We start from the raw sequence: 21370 nt of genomic DNA, 5'->3' as shown, positions 1-21370 counted from the left end.
AATGCCCACTTTAAAATCTCTTTCGGTACTCTATCATACGCTTTCTCTAAATCTATAAATACCATACACAGCTTTTTCTTCTATTCCCTAAAATTTTCTATTAGTTAGTTGCCTCACACAAAATACTGGCTCCATTGTTGACTTACCAGGCATAAATCCAAACTGGTTTTTAGATAATGATGTCTCATTTCTTATTCTCTTATCTATTACATTTTCCCAAATTTTCATACTATGACTCATAAGCTTTATGTTTCTATAATTCTTATCTAAATCTATAATCTATAATTTATTATGTAGGGTATAACCTATATTAATTTCATGTTATATATGCATGAATTTTCAACAATTGCCCCCTTTTTTTTTTTTAGAAAATTTGATTAATAAAAAAAAATGTAGAGGAATATTTCTATTAAAGTAGAAAAATGGCATTATTAAATAAAATAAATCAGAGCTTACTAACTTGTTCCTATCATAATTTAAGCAACAGTGCAACATAAAAATGTATTAATTTCTGAACTACATTTTTTTTCTTAGCTCTTCTTAAATTGAAACATTCAAGAATTAGGTACATAATTCTATATACTCAAAGTATAAAAAAATTGAATTATTTCTTCCAAGGTCTTACATTATCAATATTTTTTTGTCATTATCATTATTTTGAACAAAAATAATAATGTATTTTGGCGCGCCTATCAGTATATTTTTCAATGTTTCTTTAATTTTTTAGTTCGTTGAAGTAGTAAATTTTTTACAATGGAACTACATTTTCTTATAATTTATAAAATAATACATCAAGTTAATTTTTAATGTATCTGTCGTGTTCTGTTACAATTTATTAAGGATAATTACGGTAAGTTTACTAAAAAATACACTTTTTTAATAATATTTTAAGGATATTGTACTATTGTATCAATATGAAACATTCTTAATATTTAAAGGTATTACAGATTTATGTTCAGGCAATAGAATATTTTACTTAAGTTGTCTCACATAAGTAATAAGTTCTTGTTTTAAAAAGCTGATGATTTTTTTAAACACAGGTAGATTTGTAATTTTTATTTTATTAAAATATTATACTTACCTGATATTAATCGAATATATAATTGTAGGTGTTGCAGCTTAAAGTTATACATTTCCTTAAATTGTGAACTCATATCTTCTAAAAAAAATTCATAGATATCCAAAATTTTTAATGATTATCTTAACTTAAAAAAAATTCTTAATTGATATAAATTTTAAAGTTGTTTTATATAAATATATCAATTTTTGTATAACTTCAGAGACTTCTGATGACTTGTCATCAGAACAATTTTATTTTTAAACTTCTATTATATAATATAAGTTTTAATTAAACATATGTTTGAAGCTTGGAGTATTTCTAAAACATTTTTAAAAGTTAAGTTGAAAAGATTATCATTTTATGTAAGAGTTGTCAATTTTAATCTTACTTGTAGGCAGGTAAACAATAAAAATATAACTAAGGTGTTTATAAAAAAAAAAATGTTTTGATTTATCCTATTTTTCAATAAAATATAATATTTTGTGATCTTAAGTAAAAATAACACGAATAATGGTGATTTTTACACAAAAATAGCATTTTTTGTCTCACTTCGGTGCCCATTTATTTAACAACACATAAAAGATAAAGTGTTGTTAAATTTTTTTAATTTATAATATGTATCATAATTTAATCAGCTTTAATTCAACATATGTTGAAAAGACACATTATTTCCAGAAAATTTTCAAAATTTGATAAGTCCTTTTTATACATATGTTTTAAGTTTTGAACCACTTGGTAAAAAGAGAAATGGTTCGAATTAAAAAAAAAAAATGTCTGTTTAATAGGTCATTTATATAAAACTTATAAAGTTGTATTAATACATACATTTTTTAATAGATTATAGCTAAAGTCCAGATTTATATTACTTAAAAACTACTAAAATATGCTTTTTATATTCCCTAAAATAATTGCTTTATTCTTTGAAAAATAAGAAAAATATTTTGTTTTTCCATCCAGGGTAAAATAATTTACTTGAATTATTTTTTAATTATAAAAAAAAACATTTATGAAAGAAATAGAATCATGTTAATGGTAAAATTATAAAAGAAAATTAAATAAATATTATTCATTATTTAAATTGAGGAAAAACAAAAATTTTTAATAAATAAATTTTTTTTTAATGCAATAGTTTGAACTTTTAATTTTCAGAACTTTTTGTTTGTTTGTTCTTTGTAGATATTTGTTATAATTTTATTTATTATTATTATTTATAATTTATTATTAATATTTATGTTCAAAATTTTCTTTTTGTAAATAAAATTTTAATTGTTTTAATCTAGTTTAAATATATATAAATAAACTTAAATTAATTCATATTTTTAGACAAAAAAAATGGCCTGTCAAGTTGAAGAAAAAAAGTGGACTAAGAAAAAAGAAAAAGCAGTAGCTGAAGGGAATTTTGATAATCTTTATTATTGTTGTAAAGAGTTGGCAGATTTATATGTAGAAAAAGAGGATTATGAATCAGCATTAACTGAATATGAGCAATGTGAAGATGCAGCTCGTAGCTGTGGTGATGATATTCGTTTAGCAGTTGCCAATAGAATGATTGGTGAAATGTATTGTTACTTAAATGATTTTAATAGTGCTATAAAACATCAACAAATTCATTTAAAAATATCCCAAACAAAAAACGATATAGTTGAACAGCAAAGAGCTTTAGCTACATTAGGGCGTACACATTACTTACTTTCAGAAATGTGTGATAATAATAATGAAGATGATAAAAAAAGTAGGGCATTAAATAAATCTGTTATGTATTATCTGAAAAGCTTAGAAGTTTGTAGCAAACTCAGTAAAGAAGTTGGGACTAAAACTTTATCAGAAATGAAGGGTAGACTCTATCTTAATTTAAGTTTATGTGAAGAGTCAAGTGGTGATATAAGTAAATCAATGGATTATATTAATAAAGCCTTAAAAATATATTTTGATTCAGATTTAACGGAAGAATTGTGTAGATGTTATTCCATTAAAAGTTCATTATACTCAAAACTAAATAATTTTTCTAAAGCTATTTCTTGTGTTGATCATGGCCTTCAATTAGCCTCTAGACTTCAAAATAAAAAAGTTATTGGTACAGAGCTATTATTACTTAAAGCAGACCTTTTAGTTGATATTAATGATTATCAAACAGCAAAAAGTACAATGATAAAGGCCTACAAATTAAAAGTACCATTAAAAGATGAGTTTGAAGAAGTTGAAAAAAAACTTAAAATTTTAGCTATAATGTGTAAAACAGAAAATAACTTATTAGTAGCATCACAAAATGATTATGAAAAACGCAAAGAGTTAAATGAGAAACTTGGTGATGCTTGTGTTGCATTGAATAAATATTCTAAAGCAATTGCATATTATGAGAAAATGTTAGAAAATTCTGAACGCTATGGAATTAATGGTAAAGATTTAGTTCCTTGTTATGTTTCATTAGCTCAAACATATAAAGATAACAAACAGTATTATCAAGCATTAGAATATTTTAACAAAGAATTAAATGTTTATGACAGAAATAGTATTGAAGCATGTAAAACCTTGTTAAATATTGCTGAATGTATGGAACTTTTGTATGATCCTCTTGAAAAAATTTGGCCAATATATGAAGAAGCTAAATCCATAGCAAAAAATCATAATGATGGCCATCTTCAGTTATCAGCTGTAAGTATCAACATAGTAAATTATTTTATGTACTTTTACTTCAATTTTTTGTGTTATTTATTTTTGAATATTAATAAATATATGAAATCGTAGCACACAGTCGTGGGCTAATAATTTAGTAATTTTTAGTAATTAATAATGTAAATAATGTAATTTTATTATAAATTATAAAAAATATAAATGTTTATTATTTATGAAACTGACTGAACATGTTTAAAATAGTTTTTTAACATGTTCAGTCAGTTTCATGACTTAATATATATAAAAAATTTAATTATTAAATTGATTGTTTAATATTTTATGGACTTATTTTACCTAGCATATGTTGTAGACATTTTTTCTTTTTTTTGATGTCTGTAACTCATTTTTCATAATTTAATGACTTAATATATTATCATGTACCTGCTATTTTTTTCTTAATTTTACTCTCTTTTACAATGAGTCAATGCTGGTCCAAGCAGAATAGAAAACTATATATTTTTATTTATTCAGAATATATGATTGTAAACCCTTTACATAATTATGGAATCATTGTGTACATAAAGTAATAAACATAATATAATATACTACAAAACAAATAATTACTACAAAAAACCAGTATGTTACATTAAATCCTTTAGAGTATTATTTTAAAATTTGAGAAAATAAGTTCTATTAAATATATATATAACCAGGAAATAAACTATATTTTATTTTATTAATCTTTTTAGGTCAAAGGAATGAAATGTCTAGCTGAAAATAGAGATAAAACTGATATGATTATTGCTTTAAATGAAGAGTTAAATTATCTAATGAAATTTGAAACAGATTCTCCTGATTTAGAAAAAGATGTACCTGAAATATGGGATGAAATCTCTGTAAAAGACTTGTCTGATTTTGAAGATGAAGAGAATGACAAAAGAAGAAAAAGACATAAACTAACAACAATACCCGAAAAGAAAAATGAGAAAGGGGAAACTCCTATTATTCCCGCATGTGCCAAAGGAAATGTAAAATTGGTTTTGAGTCTTTTAAAACAAGGGCATTCAGTTAATGCTGGAGATGCTCTTGGTTGGACAGCATTGCATGAAGCAAGTAATTATGGTCATGTTGATATAGTTAATGTTCTTTTGGATCATGGGGCAGATATAAATCATAGAGGTGGACCTGGTTGTGATGGTATTACGCCTTTACATGATGCTGCTGCTTGTGGACATTTAGAAGTTATTGATTGTTTATTAGATAGAGGAGCAAATCCATTAGTTAGAACAAATAAAGGTGAAACACCTCTAGACTGTCTAATAGCTTGCCGCAATAGAGTTATAATAGAAGAAAAACGTGAATTGAGCCCAGATCGATTAGCTCATTTTTGGGCAATAGTTGATCGTTTAAGTGATTGTTTGCGTAAAGCTGGCCATATTCCAGCAGTTCCACCTATAAATGTTGAAGAAATTCTTAAAAATAAAGAAAAACCTGAAGATAATTATTTAGGAATTATTCCTGATAATAGAAGACAAAATAAAAAATGTTCTAAAACAATAACTAAGAAAGAAGAAAACTTTAAAGAAGTAGAAGATTTCAATGCTGCAGAAGAATATAAAAATACCATTAATCAATTAAGAAATAATAATAAAAGAAGAAGAGATAATAATGAAATTCTTTATGAAATATCTCAACCCCCATTAGTAGAACATTCAGTCGATGACTGGTTAGAGGAAGACATCATTTATAAACCAAAAAAAAAACATTGTGGTGAAAAATCTGGTGGTAGTGCTTCGCCAACTATGGATGTCTTGTTTGAAGATGATACTAATGATTGTTTTGAAGATGATAATAAATTGGAAAATATGATAACTGACTTTGAAACTAAAAATGAATCTAGCCCCTTATTGATTTCTGATGAAGATTCTAATGATTTTTCAATTTGTAATAAAAATTCTGATAATACTTCACTTATAAATAAATTAAAACAAAATGAAATTTATACAAATAAATATAAACCTCTTTTACTCTCTACTAGTAATAAAAAAAGCCAACAAAGTAAGTTGGAACATCAAGGATTTGTAAGTATAAAAGCCATTAATTCAAAAAGTCATTTGGATTCAAATGGTTATGTTTCAGAGACAGGTGTAAACTCCATAAAAAAAGAAGATACTTTAAAAAATGTTAATAGTACTATTAAGGTTCGTGTTGAAAATAGATTATTTCTCATTCCTATTCCTGATACTGAACAAAACTTAAATTTAAAGTGGTTAGCAACTGAAGCTTCACGGCGTTATCATAAGCTTGAGAGTGTTACACCAGTTTTAAATTTGACCACAGAAGATGGTGCTATATTAGATGAAAATGATCCAATCAATTTGATAATTGGATTTCAAGAAATTATTGGTGTTGTTGTTGGTTGGAGTACAGAATCACTAACTGATATGTACAAGAAATCATCAGTTGATTCGAATGTTATTTTTGATGAAAAAATTTCTCAACACTTAGAAGTTTTGCAAGCAACTGGTATGTTAAATATGTCTAATCACATATTTAAACGAAACAGTTTGAATATTGCTCTTAATGTAGCATGCCATTATCAAAGTTTAAAAGTATTATGTTTGTCTGGAATAGCATTTGAAGATAGTGGAATGAAATTGCTTTCTGAAAATCTATCTAATTTACAACAATTGAACAAATTAGACATAAGTTGTAATAATATAAGCTCAAATGGTTTAAGTTCATGGGCAACAATTGCAATTAAAAATAAAAGTTTGATTAGTTTAGAATTTTTAGATCTTAGTTACAATCCAATTTGCAATGATGGTCTGTCAAATCTTCGGACAATAATTCAATGTGCTTTGAACCTAAGATCATTAATTTTAAGAAATGTTGATATTGATCAAGACTGCTATGATTATGCATCCGAGTTATATTTAGATAATCTAGAAGAATTAGATTTAAGTTATAATAAATTGGGGCGAACTGGTGTATCTGGATTTTTTACAAGATTAGATCCAATGAACTTGAAATATTTAAATGTTTGTAATACTGGAACTTCAATGGTCTTACGTGAATGTGTTTTATTTTTGGAACGTAGTCAAGCAGATAGACTTCACTCCATTGATTTATCAAGTCTTGATCTTGATGATGAAGACATAGATGTACTTTGTAATTGTTTGGGATCTGTTGGAAATTTAGAGAACTTGTGGTTGACAAACAATCCTAGAGTTACTCAAATCAGTTTAGAACGGATTAAGCATTTAAGTGTTAAATTTGTATATATGGCTGGTTGTAAACCTGTGGATATTTCTTCAGTTGAAAATATAAGTTTAGAAAAAATGTCTCTGTCTGCTCATGGACATTCTAATTTATTTAAAGACGCTCCATACAATGTTAAAATATCTCTGTGATAACTATTTATTTTATTAAATTTGTGTAGTACTTAATTATGTAGTATACTTGAGTAAATTATAAAATTTATAATACTAACTAACTTTTAAAAAAAAAAGTTAACTTGTATTGAATAATTTAAGTGATAATTGTATTATAATAAAGTATTTGTACTTTTATAAATTTTACTTTTTATATATTAACCTTTAATTAGACTGTCTATGTTTTTAAATTAAAAAAATTGAATTATACCTGATAAATAAAAAATAAATTTGTTGTTAATTGTATTTTTCATCAGCCAAACCCTATATTTCAAACGGATCAAGTTTAATTTTTTTAATAACTAATTAAGTAAAGCTCTTTAAATATAGAATTACTAAAAAGAATTTTCAGCAGAGAATACAACGAATTTATAATGGGTTGTAGGCAAATAGGGGTAGTTTCCCTTTAGATTTTTGTTAGGTAAATTAATATAATTATAATGTTTTATATAATATATATTTTTTCAACTTTAAAAATATATATATCATACTGAGTAACTTTTAAACTCGATTATGTACAGTACAATTAAAACCTTTGCTCTTATAGATTTATGGTATTCAGTAGTGAGGAAATGTTTACTGTTAATCAGTGGCCTATTAAAGGGAACAAATAAGTATGTGCCCCTCAATGACTGATATATTGAAATAAAAAAATTTGTTATTTTTTTCATTATCAGCTCAAAATAGATACATAATAAAAAAATACATTTTAACATTTTTGCGGTAGCTTTCAATTGAACAAATTTTTTTATGCTCCCCGTAAAAAAAATGTATAAACGCCCTTGGTGTGACAATTAAATTTTAATTTTTTTATAAAATTTAATTTTCATAAAATATTTTGCTATAAAACATTTGTTACTATGTTCTTACGAATTATATTTTACATGTTTTTTCGTTTACTCTATTCGTAATATTCATATTAATCGGCACAAAGAGGGATGCTGGTTTGATATTTTTATTCGTTGTAAGTTCGAATTAACTTACAAGAGTCAAACAATAGTCAGATATGAGTGGCTAATACAAGTATAGTTTTAAAAATATCACAAAACAACATCGGTCAATCGTTTAAACTTAATTTTCCAACTCTTACTGCCAATTTCCATCATCGCCAACAAACTCTGTCTCGCTTAAAATTTACCTATTACTAGCTATACTAGCAAGAAATCTCAGAATGTCATGTGGGGACATCTCTTTGTGACGACTTGTGTAATAGGATTCAATTCAGATGTGTTGTATATATTACCTATATACTATGTGTTGGTATTTACTACTACAGCCATATGAGCAACTAGAATAAAATTTTTGGTGGTAATAAATTAATTATTCATCCACTCTAAATTGATTTTATATTGCTATATATATATATATATATATATATATATANACTAGCAAGAAATCTCAGAATGTCATGTGGGGACATCTCTTTGTGACGACTTGTGTAATAGGATTCAATTCAGATGTGTTGTATATATTACCTATATACTATGTGTTGGTATTTACTACTACAGCCATATGAGCAACTAGAATAAAATTTTTGGTGGTAATAAATTAATTATTCATCCACTCTAAATTGATTTTATATTGCTATATATATATATATATAATTTTCTACAAATTTGAGGGGATTAATACTTTGCCTGTATAGCTATACCACCCAAGCCACCTAGTTTCGCCTATGGTTACATATTAGTGGAATTTATGGAAGTGATTTTATGATCGAATATAATATCATATTATATTAAATTTTTTCAACCAATTTTTTTCAATTAACATCAAGAAGTGTTATATTGCAATGATTGTAAATAAAAGTTTCTATATTACGTTTATAAATGTACACAAAAATAATTTTAATTTCTAAGTTCGTGCTAGAAAGATTTGGAAAGAGTGTAATAATAAAGGAAACAAATTTATAATTTGAAGCGGTTCAAGGCAAGTTACTTAAAGCATTAGCAAGTATTGCTAAAATAATCAGGTTTTATCTAAAACTGGTTGATCAGAACACCTGTTCCGTTATATTGCTGACCACTGTAGAAGCAAACGCCCTAAGTCATTATTAATAATTATGACTGTTGTAAGATTGATAATCCAATAAGGTTTTGTAGTAACATTACAATAGAAAAATTCTCTTACCCTCAACAATGGATAGTAACGCTTGTATTTTAAGTCCAATCCGTGTACGACGTATTTTGGGATGCGTCGTATAAAAAACGTCCCTAGGTATTAAATGAAACAATAAAAAAAAAACAGTTAAAAAACCGAGATACATTAAATTTGTTAGATCCAAAGAGAAAATTAAATTTAACTTAGCCCGATACAACCAGATTGAAAATCAATAAGAGATTCGACCTAATCTAAAGGAATCTAATTTTGATTAGAGTTGATTTAATATATCTTCTATGGTTATTTTTTTAACGTTTAGAATAATTTAGATGATTAATGGAAAGTTCCTATCAATCTGTAGCGTATTTAGAGGACAATTTCCAATTCTTACTCAAAATTTCCGAGCATTTTTTTTTATTATATGTATTATATATTTTATGATACGTGACGTATAAAAATAGTAATTTTTATTTTGATATTTTTATCAATCACACAAAAACTTATTACAGAAAATTTTAATCTACATCCCTACTATATATTTTCAATAGAAAGTATTTAAACATCTATGGTTAAAGCATTTTATGGTATATTATAAATCATGATCATTATATGATATTTTTAACAGTTAATTGATACTTTTTATTGCGTTAAAATAAACATTGATTTTTATATTTTTCTAAATTATTGTTTAAAACTAAAAATTCTAGTTTACATGATTCCAGTGAATTTTTATGAAAAACACTTAAATAAAAAACACTTCTTAATAAAACCAATACCTTCTCAGATTCGCATCGAAGTTGATATAAGGAAACAAACTCTAGATATAAAGATATAGCATGATAATTTAACGATTTGAAACATAATAGTAACTGTTTACATTTAACTGTACATAATTACACTAATAAATTTATTAGTAAAAATAGTTTTTCGTCCTCCTAGTGATCTAAAAATATTATTACTATTATTCAATATTAGTTAGTTAGGTAGCCTACCTAGTTTAAACAATAACACATCATGCCTCAATGCATAATAACCGGGTTCAAAGACGTCTTGTATGGAGAGCACAAGTCAATATTTAATCTTTATACATGGTTTTTTCGATAAATAGGGTTACTCTTAAAAAATAAACCTAAAATTAATTTGTTGTTTGTGAATTTTTAGATATTAAAAATGTTAGCACCTTAAATAAATAAATAATAGATATTGTCGATAAAACGATATTGATTTTTCGATTCGATATTACTGAATTTTTCAATTTTTCCATGATATTGATTATATTTAAAATATCGCAATAATCTAAAAAAAAAAGTATTTGAATTTTGGTCATTTTTTTTTAGAAAATATATGTTATTTGATATTAGGCCCAAAACAGTTCATGATAATCTTTGAAAGGAGATTCTATTGTTCTCATTGTTATAAAAAATGAGAACAATAGAAATCCTTCTCTTACTTACTGAACCTCTATATATTTTTAATATTAATATCATTATCTGATTTGGTTGGTATACCATAGTCTGATTTTTACAACAATGGTAACTTAACAGTATTCATGAATTTAAAAATAATTGGTGAAAACATTTAAAATTAAAATTAAATTTTTTTTTTTATATCGATTTATTTTTTCATACAATATCAATATATTGCGATACCGGGAATTTTTTTTTTTTCAATATTGGGATATAATATTGCTGAAATTCAGTACGATATCAATATCCAAAAATATATCGTTGATAAACTCTATAAAATAAAGAACTGTGTTTTACATGGTCGACATGGGCTTGTAATTATGTCGGTGTAACTTATAGTTGTCACTGTATCCTTTAGATGGATTCTATGTAATAATAGTACAATTTTTAAGTTAGACACAGTATGACAATACTAATTTTTTTTTTTAATACTAATCTTAAAATAGAAATATTGCATTAATGGTATTATACGAGACTATTCTAACGGGGATGTAAGGGGTGAATCTCCATGTAAAAATAATTATATTCTGAAGATACAACTTTAACATATTTAGTTAAAAATTGTGCATCCCACCGTGATCATTTTTTGAGCACGCTGTATATAATTGCTAATTTATGACAGCTAATAGTTGTATGTTATTTTTACTAATATTAATATAACATATAAGGTGGTTCTTTTAACGTTAGTCACTCGAATTTTCTTAAGACAATAAATATTTAAAAAAATTATTTTTGATATTGTATAGCTTCATATATTTTTCTATTTATCAGTTATTAATTACTTTTTTTTTACCTCATATAAGGATGTCAAATTTATTTTATTTGATGACAACGCACATATTTAACTAGCTTATAAAATAAGAAATATTTTAATTAAATAAATGACTGGTCGATAACAAATTTTAATCTATTATTTTGGAAATCATTACCATTTTGTAATTTTTACTGAAGGTGTAGCGTGGGTTTGACAATATTTATCTTTACTTATTTTTTGGCCGTACTCCTTCTCACCCTTACTTACAAAAAGTGGATAACTTTTGTTAAGTGGATAAATTCCCGAAATACAAATTAAATAAAAAAAAATTATATTATTATTAAACAATTACATTATAACACAATTACACGTGTTGCAACTTTGTTTCTTGCATGTACATATGGCAATATTTGAAGAAAATATTCTTCATCATCGATAATTTTATTCAACATTGTAAAACATATTTAGAGAAAAAAGATGAAGATACAACCAAACCTATAGGTACTTTTGTACTGACATTTTTTTAGACACTATATATAATTTAGCTCCAATGACAACAAAAATGAAAAGCGTCATAGACGCTATTGAAAGCTTTCATCATAAAATATGGTATAATATTTAAATTTTTATTAAAACTTTTACATTTTTTAAAGAAATACCGGAGAATTATAAGAAGTCGTTAATTTCACAAAATAATTCCTTAACCAATAAAAATATATTATTATACCGTTACCGATTTTTTTCAGATAAGAAAAATGAAGTTGAATTAGACATAAATATACTTTGCAAATTAGTACCAGAAAGTTTAAAATCAACATGGGATAATAATTTATAAGAAAAATATAAAAATCTATTTAAAAATAAGCCAAAGATCTATTTTTATGATTTTCTGCATAATGAAATTAATGAAGTTATTAAATCTTCTATTAATAGCATTTTGGTGCCGATATTTAAAGGTAAAGGTGACATACAAGAGTGTGGAAATTCTAAAAACATAAAGCTTATGAGTTATAGTATGAAAATTTCGGAAAATATAATAGATAAGAGAGTAAAAAATGAGACATCGTTATCTAAAAACCAGTTTGGATTTATGCCTGGTAAGTCAACAATGGAGCCAGTATTTTGAGTGAGGCAACTAATAGAAAATTTTAGGGAATAAAAGAAAAAGCTGTGTATGGTATTTATAGATTTAGAGAAAGCGTATGATAGAGTACCGAAAGAGGTTTTAAAGTGGGCATTCATGAAAAAAGGAGTCCCGAAAAGGTACATTAATATAATATGTATGATGACCCTTGTACCAGGGAAAAAGCGTAGGAGTAGTATCAGAAGGTTTTCGGATAAGAGTAAGAGTGCACCAAGGTTCTGCTTTAAGACCTTACTTGAAGGTGAAATGAGGAGATTAGTGAACAATAGGGGAGGACGTAATTGAAGAAGTGATGAGTTTTAAATATTTAGCGTCAGTTTTACAAAAGAGCGGTGGTATTGACGAGGATGTAAGACATAGAATTAAGTGCGGGTGATTGAAGTGGAGAGAAGCGTTTGGTGTCTTATGTGATAAAAGAATTCCAATGAGGCTGAAAGGTAAATTTTATAAGACTGTAGTGAGACCAGCTATGATGTATGGTTCAGAGTGTTGGGTGATTGATAAGAAAGTAGAGCAGAGAATGAATGTAGCAAAGACAAGAATGCTTAGATGGATGAGTGGAGAGACTAGAGAAGATAGGATAAGGAACGAGCATATAGGAGAGAGTATAGATGGAGCGTCGATCGTGGATAAGATGAGAGAAAAAAGACTTAGATGAAAGACTCATATTATGAGAAGAGAAGAAATGTAAGCTGTAAGACAGTTATAGAAATGAATGCTGAAGCAAGAAGAAGTAGAGGAAGACTAAAAAAAAGATGGAGGGATACTATTGAATGCGATATGAGGACAGCTGATGTGAGCGTAGATGATGTGGGAGATTGTGTCAAGTGGAAGTTTAGGATAAGAGTAGCCGACCCCAAGTAGTTGGGATTAAGGCGAGGAAGAAGAAGAAGATAAAGATGATAGAATCTTTTTAAACACCAGAATTACTTAGAAATTATTACTATTATTTCTATTAAAGTGTTCTATTTCGATAAAAATGCAAAAAAATAATGAGTTTTTCTGATAAATTTACTGTAAATAGTTATTATAAAATTTCCTGACGCATATTAATCTTAAAAATACCATTTTTTTAATTTTCATAACAATTTTTGTTAGTGATGTCAATTTTAAACTCGCAAGTTCAGCTAAAATGCATGGTAATAACGTTTAGTTTTTTTTATATTTTAATACTCATTTTTAACTAATTAAAATTAGTTAAAAACTTATTAATAATATCAAAAACTAGTGGTGATGGATAAAATCTAATTGCAGTTTTGAAATCAGCGTAAAAAATGGGTTTAGAAAAGTATATTTTTGACTCTGATAAAAGTTTCTTGTAAACTATTTATTCATAATTAACAACAAATGAAAAGTTTTGTATCAAGCCCTTCAATTTTTATACGCGTTTGCCATGAAAGTAATAACTACTTTATATTTAAAAAGATAAGATAAGGTCACTAGGGATATATAAGGGAGTTTTTTTTAGTCGGGGTGTCAGTATGTGTTTAGCGTTGATAATGGTAACATTGTTTCCGAAATACGTATCCGCGACTTTTCATTAATTTTTTGTGGCTTTGAGTTTAATATTTTTTAGTTTTTTAAATTAATAATATTTTTAATATAGTTTTAATTTTACTTAATTAATTAGCCACAATTGATCAATTTCTATTATACTTTATATTTTTTTTATAATTTCTCCGTAAAAATTACAATACAATTTAGTATTGTAATTTATTATTACAAATATTATAAATTATTAAATATCAATTTCATATTACGTTGAATTGTTATAATAGATATTTATTTATATATTATTCTTATAAATCATAGAACTACTAATTAGGAATAATAAAAGCAATAGGAGTTAATTTTGTTTTTGGAAAAATTCACAAATTTCTTAAAATTAAACACTATTTACAGATTTGCATCGAAGCGTTTTCTTATGATAGTGATTTAAATTACTATCAGATGTCATCTATACTTGTTCCAACTAAGCCACGTCCATATTGTGACGCGACTCCACTGTGCTATCGTTTTAGTTTCGATGCGAAGCTGATAAGGTATTAATTTTACTATGATGTTCTTTTTTTTGTGTCTGTTACCACTTTTTCTCAGCTCTCATTCATTACTTTATATTATATATTGTCACCGTGTAGTTAAAATATAGGCCGAATTTTTTTTTTTCTATAATAAAGTACATTACATTAGTTTTAATTTAAGATATATATAAAAATGTCAGACTTTCTGGAATACTTTCAAAAGTAAAATTGAGAAAGTTAATGTTTTGTAAAAAAAACACATCATAGTAAACAAAATACCTTATCAGCTTCACATCGAAGCTAATATAGTCAGCTATTTAAATACAATTTAAAAACCCTATTTTTGCTTCTTACTTTTATGCGACAAGATATAAGTCAGTAAATTTGTGTATGATGAACATGAACATTGATGTACATTTAAAAATGTGATTGAGAGCAGTTCCCCCTATCCTTCTTAAATACGCTACTGAAAATATTATTCTCAATAAATATACAAATTTAAGCTTTGTATGAAAAATACTACTTCAATAATTGTTAAAGTTGTTGGCGTAACTATGTGGGGCTTGAGGAAAATTTGCTTTGCTCAAAATTGTATACCTAGGACTTTGATTGACATAGGTCTAAAAAAATGATAGAACTTCAACACGTGTAGACTGAAATTTCTGATTTCATAAATTAAGTTCAATTATTTTTAAAAAGCTTTACTTTCTAACTATTTAGTTAGAAGAATAAAAATAAGTATGGAAAATAAAAATTCATACGATACATTTTAATGACTATGGCGATAGTTACAGCACCTCATAATCCAGTTATCCGGTGATCACAATTGCTATAGTAAGCAAATTGGACTAAATGAAGTATCCGGTGGTATTTAGATTGACACGTCTCACTATATTTAAAATATATGGACCCTGGGTAAATAATGTAAACATCTAATGAATCATATAAAATATTAATAATAGTAAAATTTATTAGATCTACGTGTTACATCAAGAATAGTACGATTTGTAAAAATAATTGTTATAAATTTGCCTTAAACTAATTTTGTAAATTGTAATAACAATTTTAATATTTATTCTTTAAATTAATAGTGAATTATGAAATTATTTTTTGTTAGATAATTATTTTATAGTTATTATTTTACACTCTAAGGTCACTGGTAGAAAACTTTTTATCACCATCATATTTCAACAATGTACTTTCTAACCCTAATTAAACAAGTTGTTCCTCTTTTTTTCAATTGGCTTACATTTATTTTCCTAGTCATATTACTCATCCGAATTGATACATAAAAGTACATCAACTATGATTCATTCCAATAAAGGCCATGTCAGTCAGTAGATCACAGCAAAACATACTTCACATTACACTACTAACGATGACCTTGAAACGTGGCTTTCTAACTCACATCTAATACTTTAAGCACTCCTGCATGTTTTAATTGTGATTAATTTAATAATATTTAGGAATTCAAATTAAATAATTAAATATTAATAACTAAAATGTTCGAAGTTATTACAAAATTAAAATTGATAAAGAAATAATAGTTATTAAAAAACAAAATATTGTGTAAGCGCTTATACATTTTTAGTTTTGGTTTTACCTTTTTCTTAGTTTTCACTGGAGCGATTTTATTTAACGATACGTCAATATATCAAAAATCGTATCTAGTTAAAGATATTTACCTTAAAAATTGAAATACTTTCCTCGTTTCCTGTAATTGGGGGAAATTTCACAAAAATGTAAGATTTTTAAAATCGATAAATATCGTCATTTTTTAAACTTTTTTTTTAACAGTCATAACTTTTTAAAAAACAAATAAACCAAAATAATTTTTATTTATAGAAATATCTTTGGTATTTCCATTTCATTTGACAAAAAAATATTGAAGATCTGAACCTTTAACTACTTACAAAGAGATTCAAAACAAAAAAATTTAAACTTTTTCAACTTAACTTTTAAAAATGATCCGGAAATATCGCATACCTTAAAAAAGTCATAGTTACTCCTTGCCGTGTACCTAGGCGCGGGGAGTCTTGGATCCACTAAACATTTCCGGAATCTGCACTGCAGGCTATTTACCTATCACAACAAGAAAGGGGGCAACGCGACCTGTTTACGGTTATAACAGGTGACGCCGCGGGCCTTTTCCACCCAGTATAGCAGAGACCTTTTCTAGAGTGGGTTCGCAGAGACCCACCACCAAACTTTTCTTTAGCCGAAATTTTAGATGCTCGGCAGAACATCACTTTGGCTTCATAAAGATAAAGACCAAAGCTGGGATCAGAGTGCGAATCTCTGCCCATAATAAGGGTCATGCACGTATGTCGGACCAACGCAACCCCACGTGTCCCTCAAGCATTGAAACCAAGCCCAACCGAGTCCGACACCATGAATCTGGCACACCTAACCGACAATGTGTGCTCCCAGATTCTCCGGTTTACCAGTGTCGCATAAGCCTCCTAAGACTGGTCACGGCCGACGCGAACGTTTCTTTGTTTACGCCTTAAGCCAAGAGCCCATACGGGGCTCTTAGCCGCAGGACTGATGAAGTCTACAACCTGTTCAACCAGAAATCTGGAATAGGGATATGAAGAAACAGCTTTAGGGGGCAAACTCGAACAGATAAACGAGTTTACCCGCTTTCAAAACAAAAAAAAGTAAACTTTTCCAACTTAACTTTTAAAAATGTTCCGGAATTTTCGCATACGTTAAACATATGTTAAATAATAACTTATATTACGTGTATGTCAGTAATTAGGGATGGGTCTGGCCAAAAAATACGTTTCTACCCACCGGTAGAAACGTATTCTTTGACGCATTTGGCCCCAGATTAAATTTCCAGAGATGCCAACGAGATTTTTCTTTTGATTTTCTCATTGGTGATGTCTGATCCCTGGTCTAAACCTAATGATGCAGCCTCTTTTACTGACGAAAATTCACTTTTTTTTTATTTGAGAAGATAGAAATTTTTTTTATGAAACTCTCATCAAAAAATCTTAACATGATATTGGGTCAACTTAAGATATCTGTACGCTTTTACGTATGACAAAAAAAATCTAAAAATAATCGAATAATACAAACAAATAATTTCGTCAAAATTGAACTATTTTTTAAAGTTTTATCTCAAGAAAATACTAATGAAATCAATAGTAAACTGTCAGTCGCACATTATTTAAAAACGCTTTAATGATTAATTATACCTAGTCATTTAATATACTTTTTGTTTAAATGACCTCTAGGAAATTATTTTACAATATAATTAATCAGTATGAGAAACATTATCGCCTTAGAAACCCTACTAATCTTTTTATAATTTACTAATATAGTACATTAATAATTTCTTTTAATATTTTTGTTGTCGTGGTAGATTCACCTGGTCATTAACCTAAGACGTTAAAAATCTGGAAATTCACCAATAAAATAAATAATTTTTTTTATAAATTAGGATAGTTTATGACAAATTATAAAAATAATAAGTTTTTAATTTAATTAGTTAATTAAATTATATTTAATATATTCTATATAGTTATTTAGAGATTATTCCATTTATATCATGTAAGTAAAAATATATTATAATTAACTAATGTAGTATACGCACTATGTAAGAAGACAATATTAGTTTATAGTTATATGTTTGACTGTCCCTGAAAATGGACTTAGAAAACCAAGTTCAATAATTATCAGTAAATGTATTTTTTACATGCAAGTTAAATACCAACTCTATTTAGTTAATAAAAACATCTTACAGCGTTGTTTTATTCGATAATACTGTTCATATTGTTAAAGTATAATAGGTCTGTACAATAGGTTATCTACAGTCCTTCATTTAGGAAAAATTATTAGTACATTAATTGTTCAGTTTAAATGATACATTTTGAATCTCAGCCTTGACAGAAAATCACAATAGAGTTAAATTGTATTTTTTATTTCGCCTAATAACCAGTATAAGATAAAATTAATAAAACAATAATTATAATTTTATTCTAATCTATCAATTTTATAATAATTAATTGTCAGTTTATCATTTAACAATTTTCGTTTATTCGTTTCAATTCGTTTATTGTGCCAAGGTTAAAAACTTACAATTCATTGTTTTGAAAAAAGCATTTAACACTAATATGTTATTTTTAAATTATAATGATCAAATTATATATTTGTGTAGCATATCAATATGATATGCTAATAACAGTTAATCTATGATTGTAAGAAATACGTTTAATTTAACACGTAATACATAACGTTCCATTATAGCAAATATCACTAAAAACTTATCGCCTTATTAACAGCCTATTCTCATTATTAGGGATATTGTTTAGGCTTTTATTAATTAAAAATAGTACTTCTATCGCAGCAATTTATTTATAAACGAACTATTGTGAAATTCTTAAATATAACTATTATTGAACAGCTATAAATATTGTAAATTGTTTTCACAAACATAATCCAAACTTATGAATTAAAATTAATACAAAGTAATTCCAATAAGTGTATTTTTTTATTAATATAATGATATGAAAAACATGTTCACCTAATTTACTTTAAGTTCTGTTATTTATTTTTTTTATCTAAACTATATGCGTCTGTCATATAAACTTACGTGACTGACATTAGTATTTTTTTAAACAAGACATCGTTGAATAAATGGATTACAAAATTAAAATTTTTATTCAAATTAAAAAAAAAATACAATCATTCAAGAAAATCAACACAGTATTAACTACTTTAAAAGGTACTATATAAGTTGATGTTAAATGTAACTGAAATATCACTTAAATCGTTCAGTTTCAATCGGAAATTTATTTATTTTTTTTAATTGTTTTAACTAAATTTATAACATCAAAATTTAACACATTTCTTTGTTTCTATAATAATGATCAACGAATTTTATCCTATACTTGGGATAGAGTAGCATAGGATATTTTCATTTAATCCTTCTAAAACATTTTCCTATTTATGCTTATTCAAAGTAAACTATTTATATACTACTTTAAGTTGTATGATAAAAATTAATATACCAAAATGAGAAAAACGTAGAAATACATTTAATTTTACATTTATTAAACTATATATATATACATAATACGATTTTACTAGGGTTTTAAAAAAATAAAGCTTCGTTTTTAAGTTGGCAATCATCTAATAATAATATCTCAAAGTATTTATTCATTGATTTAAAACATTTAATGAGTAAATTTAGTTTGCATATACTTTGTAATTTACAAATATATAATAAATTAATATAAATATAGGCATTTATATTCGATTGTTATTAACTATTTGTATTAAATTAAAAAACATACAAGAATGAGAAAATATGTATTTTATATTATTTATTAAATCTAAGAAATAATTTTTATTTATTATTATGTTATTTAGAATAAATATAGATTAAATAATATGTTTATATATATGAAAGGTATAGTATATCACAAAAACTTATTATTGAATCTTTTAATACTTGAACACTTTTGTTTCTATTATTATAATCAAATTTATGTTAACTTATATTCGTACTTGTACACAAATAAAACAAACCAATGTCAAATTTTCAATATGTTGCAATTCTTATATTTTTTTAAGCGACCTTTTAAATTTATTGGATAAAACAATAATGATTAGATAATTTTTTTAAAATTATTATTAGTTTTTTTTTTGTATTCAGTAATTTACAAAAAAAAATGAGAGATAAAACAATAAGGAACTGAAATTACAAAATTTATATTACAAAATTGTATGTATGTTACAGTGCGAATCAACAAAAAACTATCTAATTGATTCTATAATATAAATCACGATTATAACTAGGATTTGTTTGTAAAGGGCTAAAAATGAAACTGTTATGATAAAAATACCACCTTCATATAATTTTTATTCCTTCGATATCAATGAATTTTACTGCATTTCAATAGAGACTTCAATTTTTTGTTGACCGTACCAGAATTAAAATCATAACGAGGAAGACGATGAGTTACTCAAATCACTAGACTCTATTGACACACTTAGGTGTATATATAATACATTGCGTATATTGTCTGTCTCATTGGCATGTTAGTACGTTATCATTATGTCGCGAAAACTGGAAAATCAGTATTGTTGTATTTACTACTTACAAGTTGTTACAGTAGTAAAACCATTGACCTACACTATGATATTCATTATGAAGTCCCGGATCGTTTTTCATTTATTGATGATAGCACATGCGGTTTACGGACCGGTTATCCCAAAGGTGGGACGGTTCCCCATTAACGGCAGTCGAGGGGAAGGGGCCGATAGCGTGTGTGTGTATACCTTCTGTATTTCATACCCGCCGTCATATGTCAGTTCGTCTGACATTGCCGTCCTCCGGGCCGCCGTTCGCTCTGCGTACGAATATCGCGAATACTAATATAATATAACATAATACTTGATGTTTACCGGGTCAGTGTGCGCCAGTGCGTGTCAATCATTCGCGCTCGTTTCGTGAACATTTAAATCTGTTCCGTTGATTAACATTTGTTTCATACGTAATAATTGTTTGTACTCACTATTGTGTTTAAGTGTTTGCGAGTGCAGAACAAGATATCCAATAAAACCCCTATGATGGATATACCTTATGGATAAATCGATATTGACCAGTGACCAGTGGAACTTAACTTCAAGAGGTCTGTATTACCAATGACTAAACGTGTGAATTGTATACTAGTGCTAAAATTGTGATAAGCAGAAATATTTTTCTTTATTTTCAAAACTCCTTTAAAAGTGTAATTGATAGTTAGGTTTAGAAGAATGAATTTAT

At 26.4% G+C, this 21370-nt stretch overlaps 2 protein-coding genes across 2 annotated transcripts in view; both read left to right on the top strand.

Annotated features, from left to right (window-relative positions):
* The first annotated feature begins 689 nt into the window (after positions 1-689).
* LOC126900756 (tonsoku-like protein) lies at positions 690-7302 on the top strand. Its single transcript, XM_050676681.1, has 3 exons — positions 690-850; positions 2384-3712; positions 4423-7302. Exons 2-3 carry the CDS (start codon positions 2393-2395, stop codon positions 7084-7086), a joined length of 3984 nt encoding a protein of 1327 aa, XP_050532638.1. The 5' UTR covers positions 690-850; positions 2384-2392; the 3' UTR covers positions 7087-7302.
* Positions 7303-20921: 13619 nt separating this feature from the next.
* Positions 20922-21370, top strand: part of LOC126900772 (probable serine/threonine-protein kinase MARK-A) — an 89085-nt gene continuing 88636 nt past the window's right edge. The window contains exon 1 of the mRNA XM_050676705.1: positions 20922-21236. The gene's annotated coding sequence lies outside the window, so the exon portion shown is untranslated. The remainder of the gene's footprint in view (positions 21237-21370) is intronic.

This window comes from Daktulosphaira vitifoliae, unplaced genomic scaffold, assembly GCF_025091365.1.
Source record: "Daktulosphaira vitifoliae isolate Bord-2020 unplaced genomic scaffold, ASM2509136v1 Scaffold_3, whole genome shotgun sequence".
Lineage (NCBI taxonomy): Eukaryota > Metazoa > Arthropoda > Insecta > Hemiptera > Phylloxeridae > Daktulosphaira > Daktulosphaira vitifoliae.
This window is presented reverse-complemented; position numbering and strand designations above follow the sequence as displayed.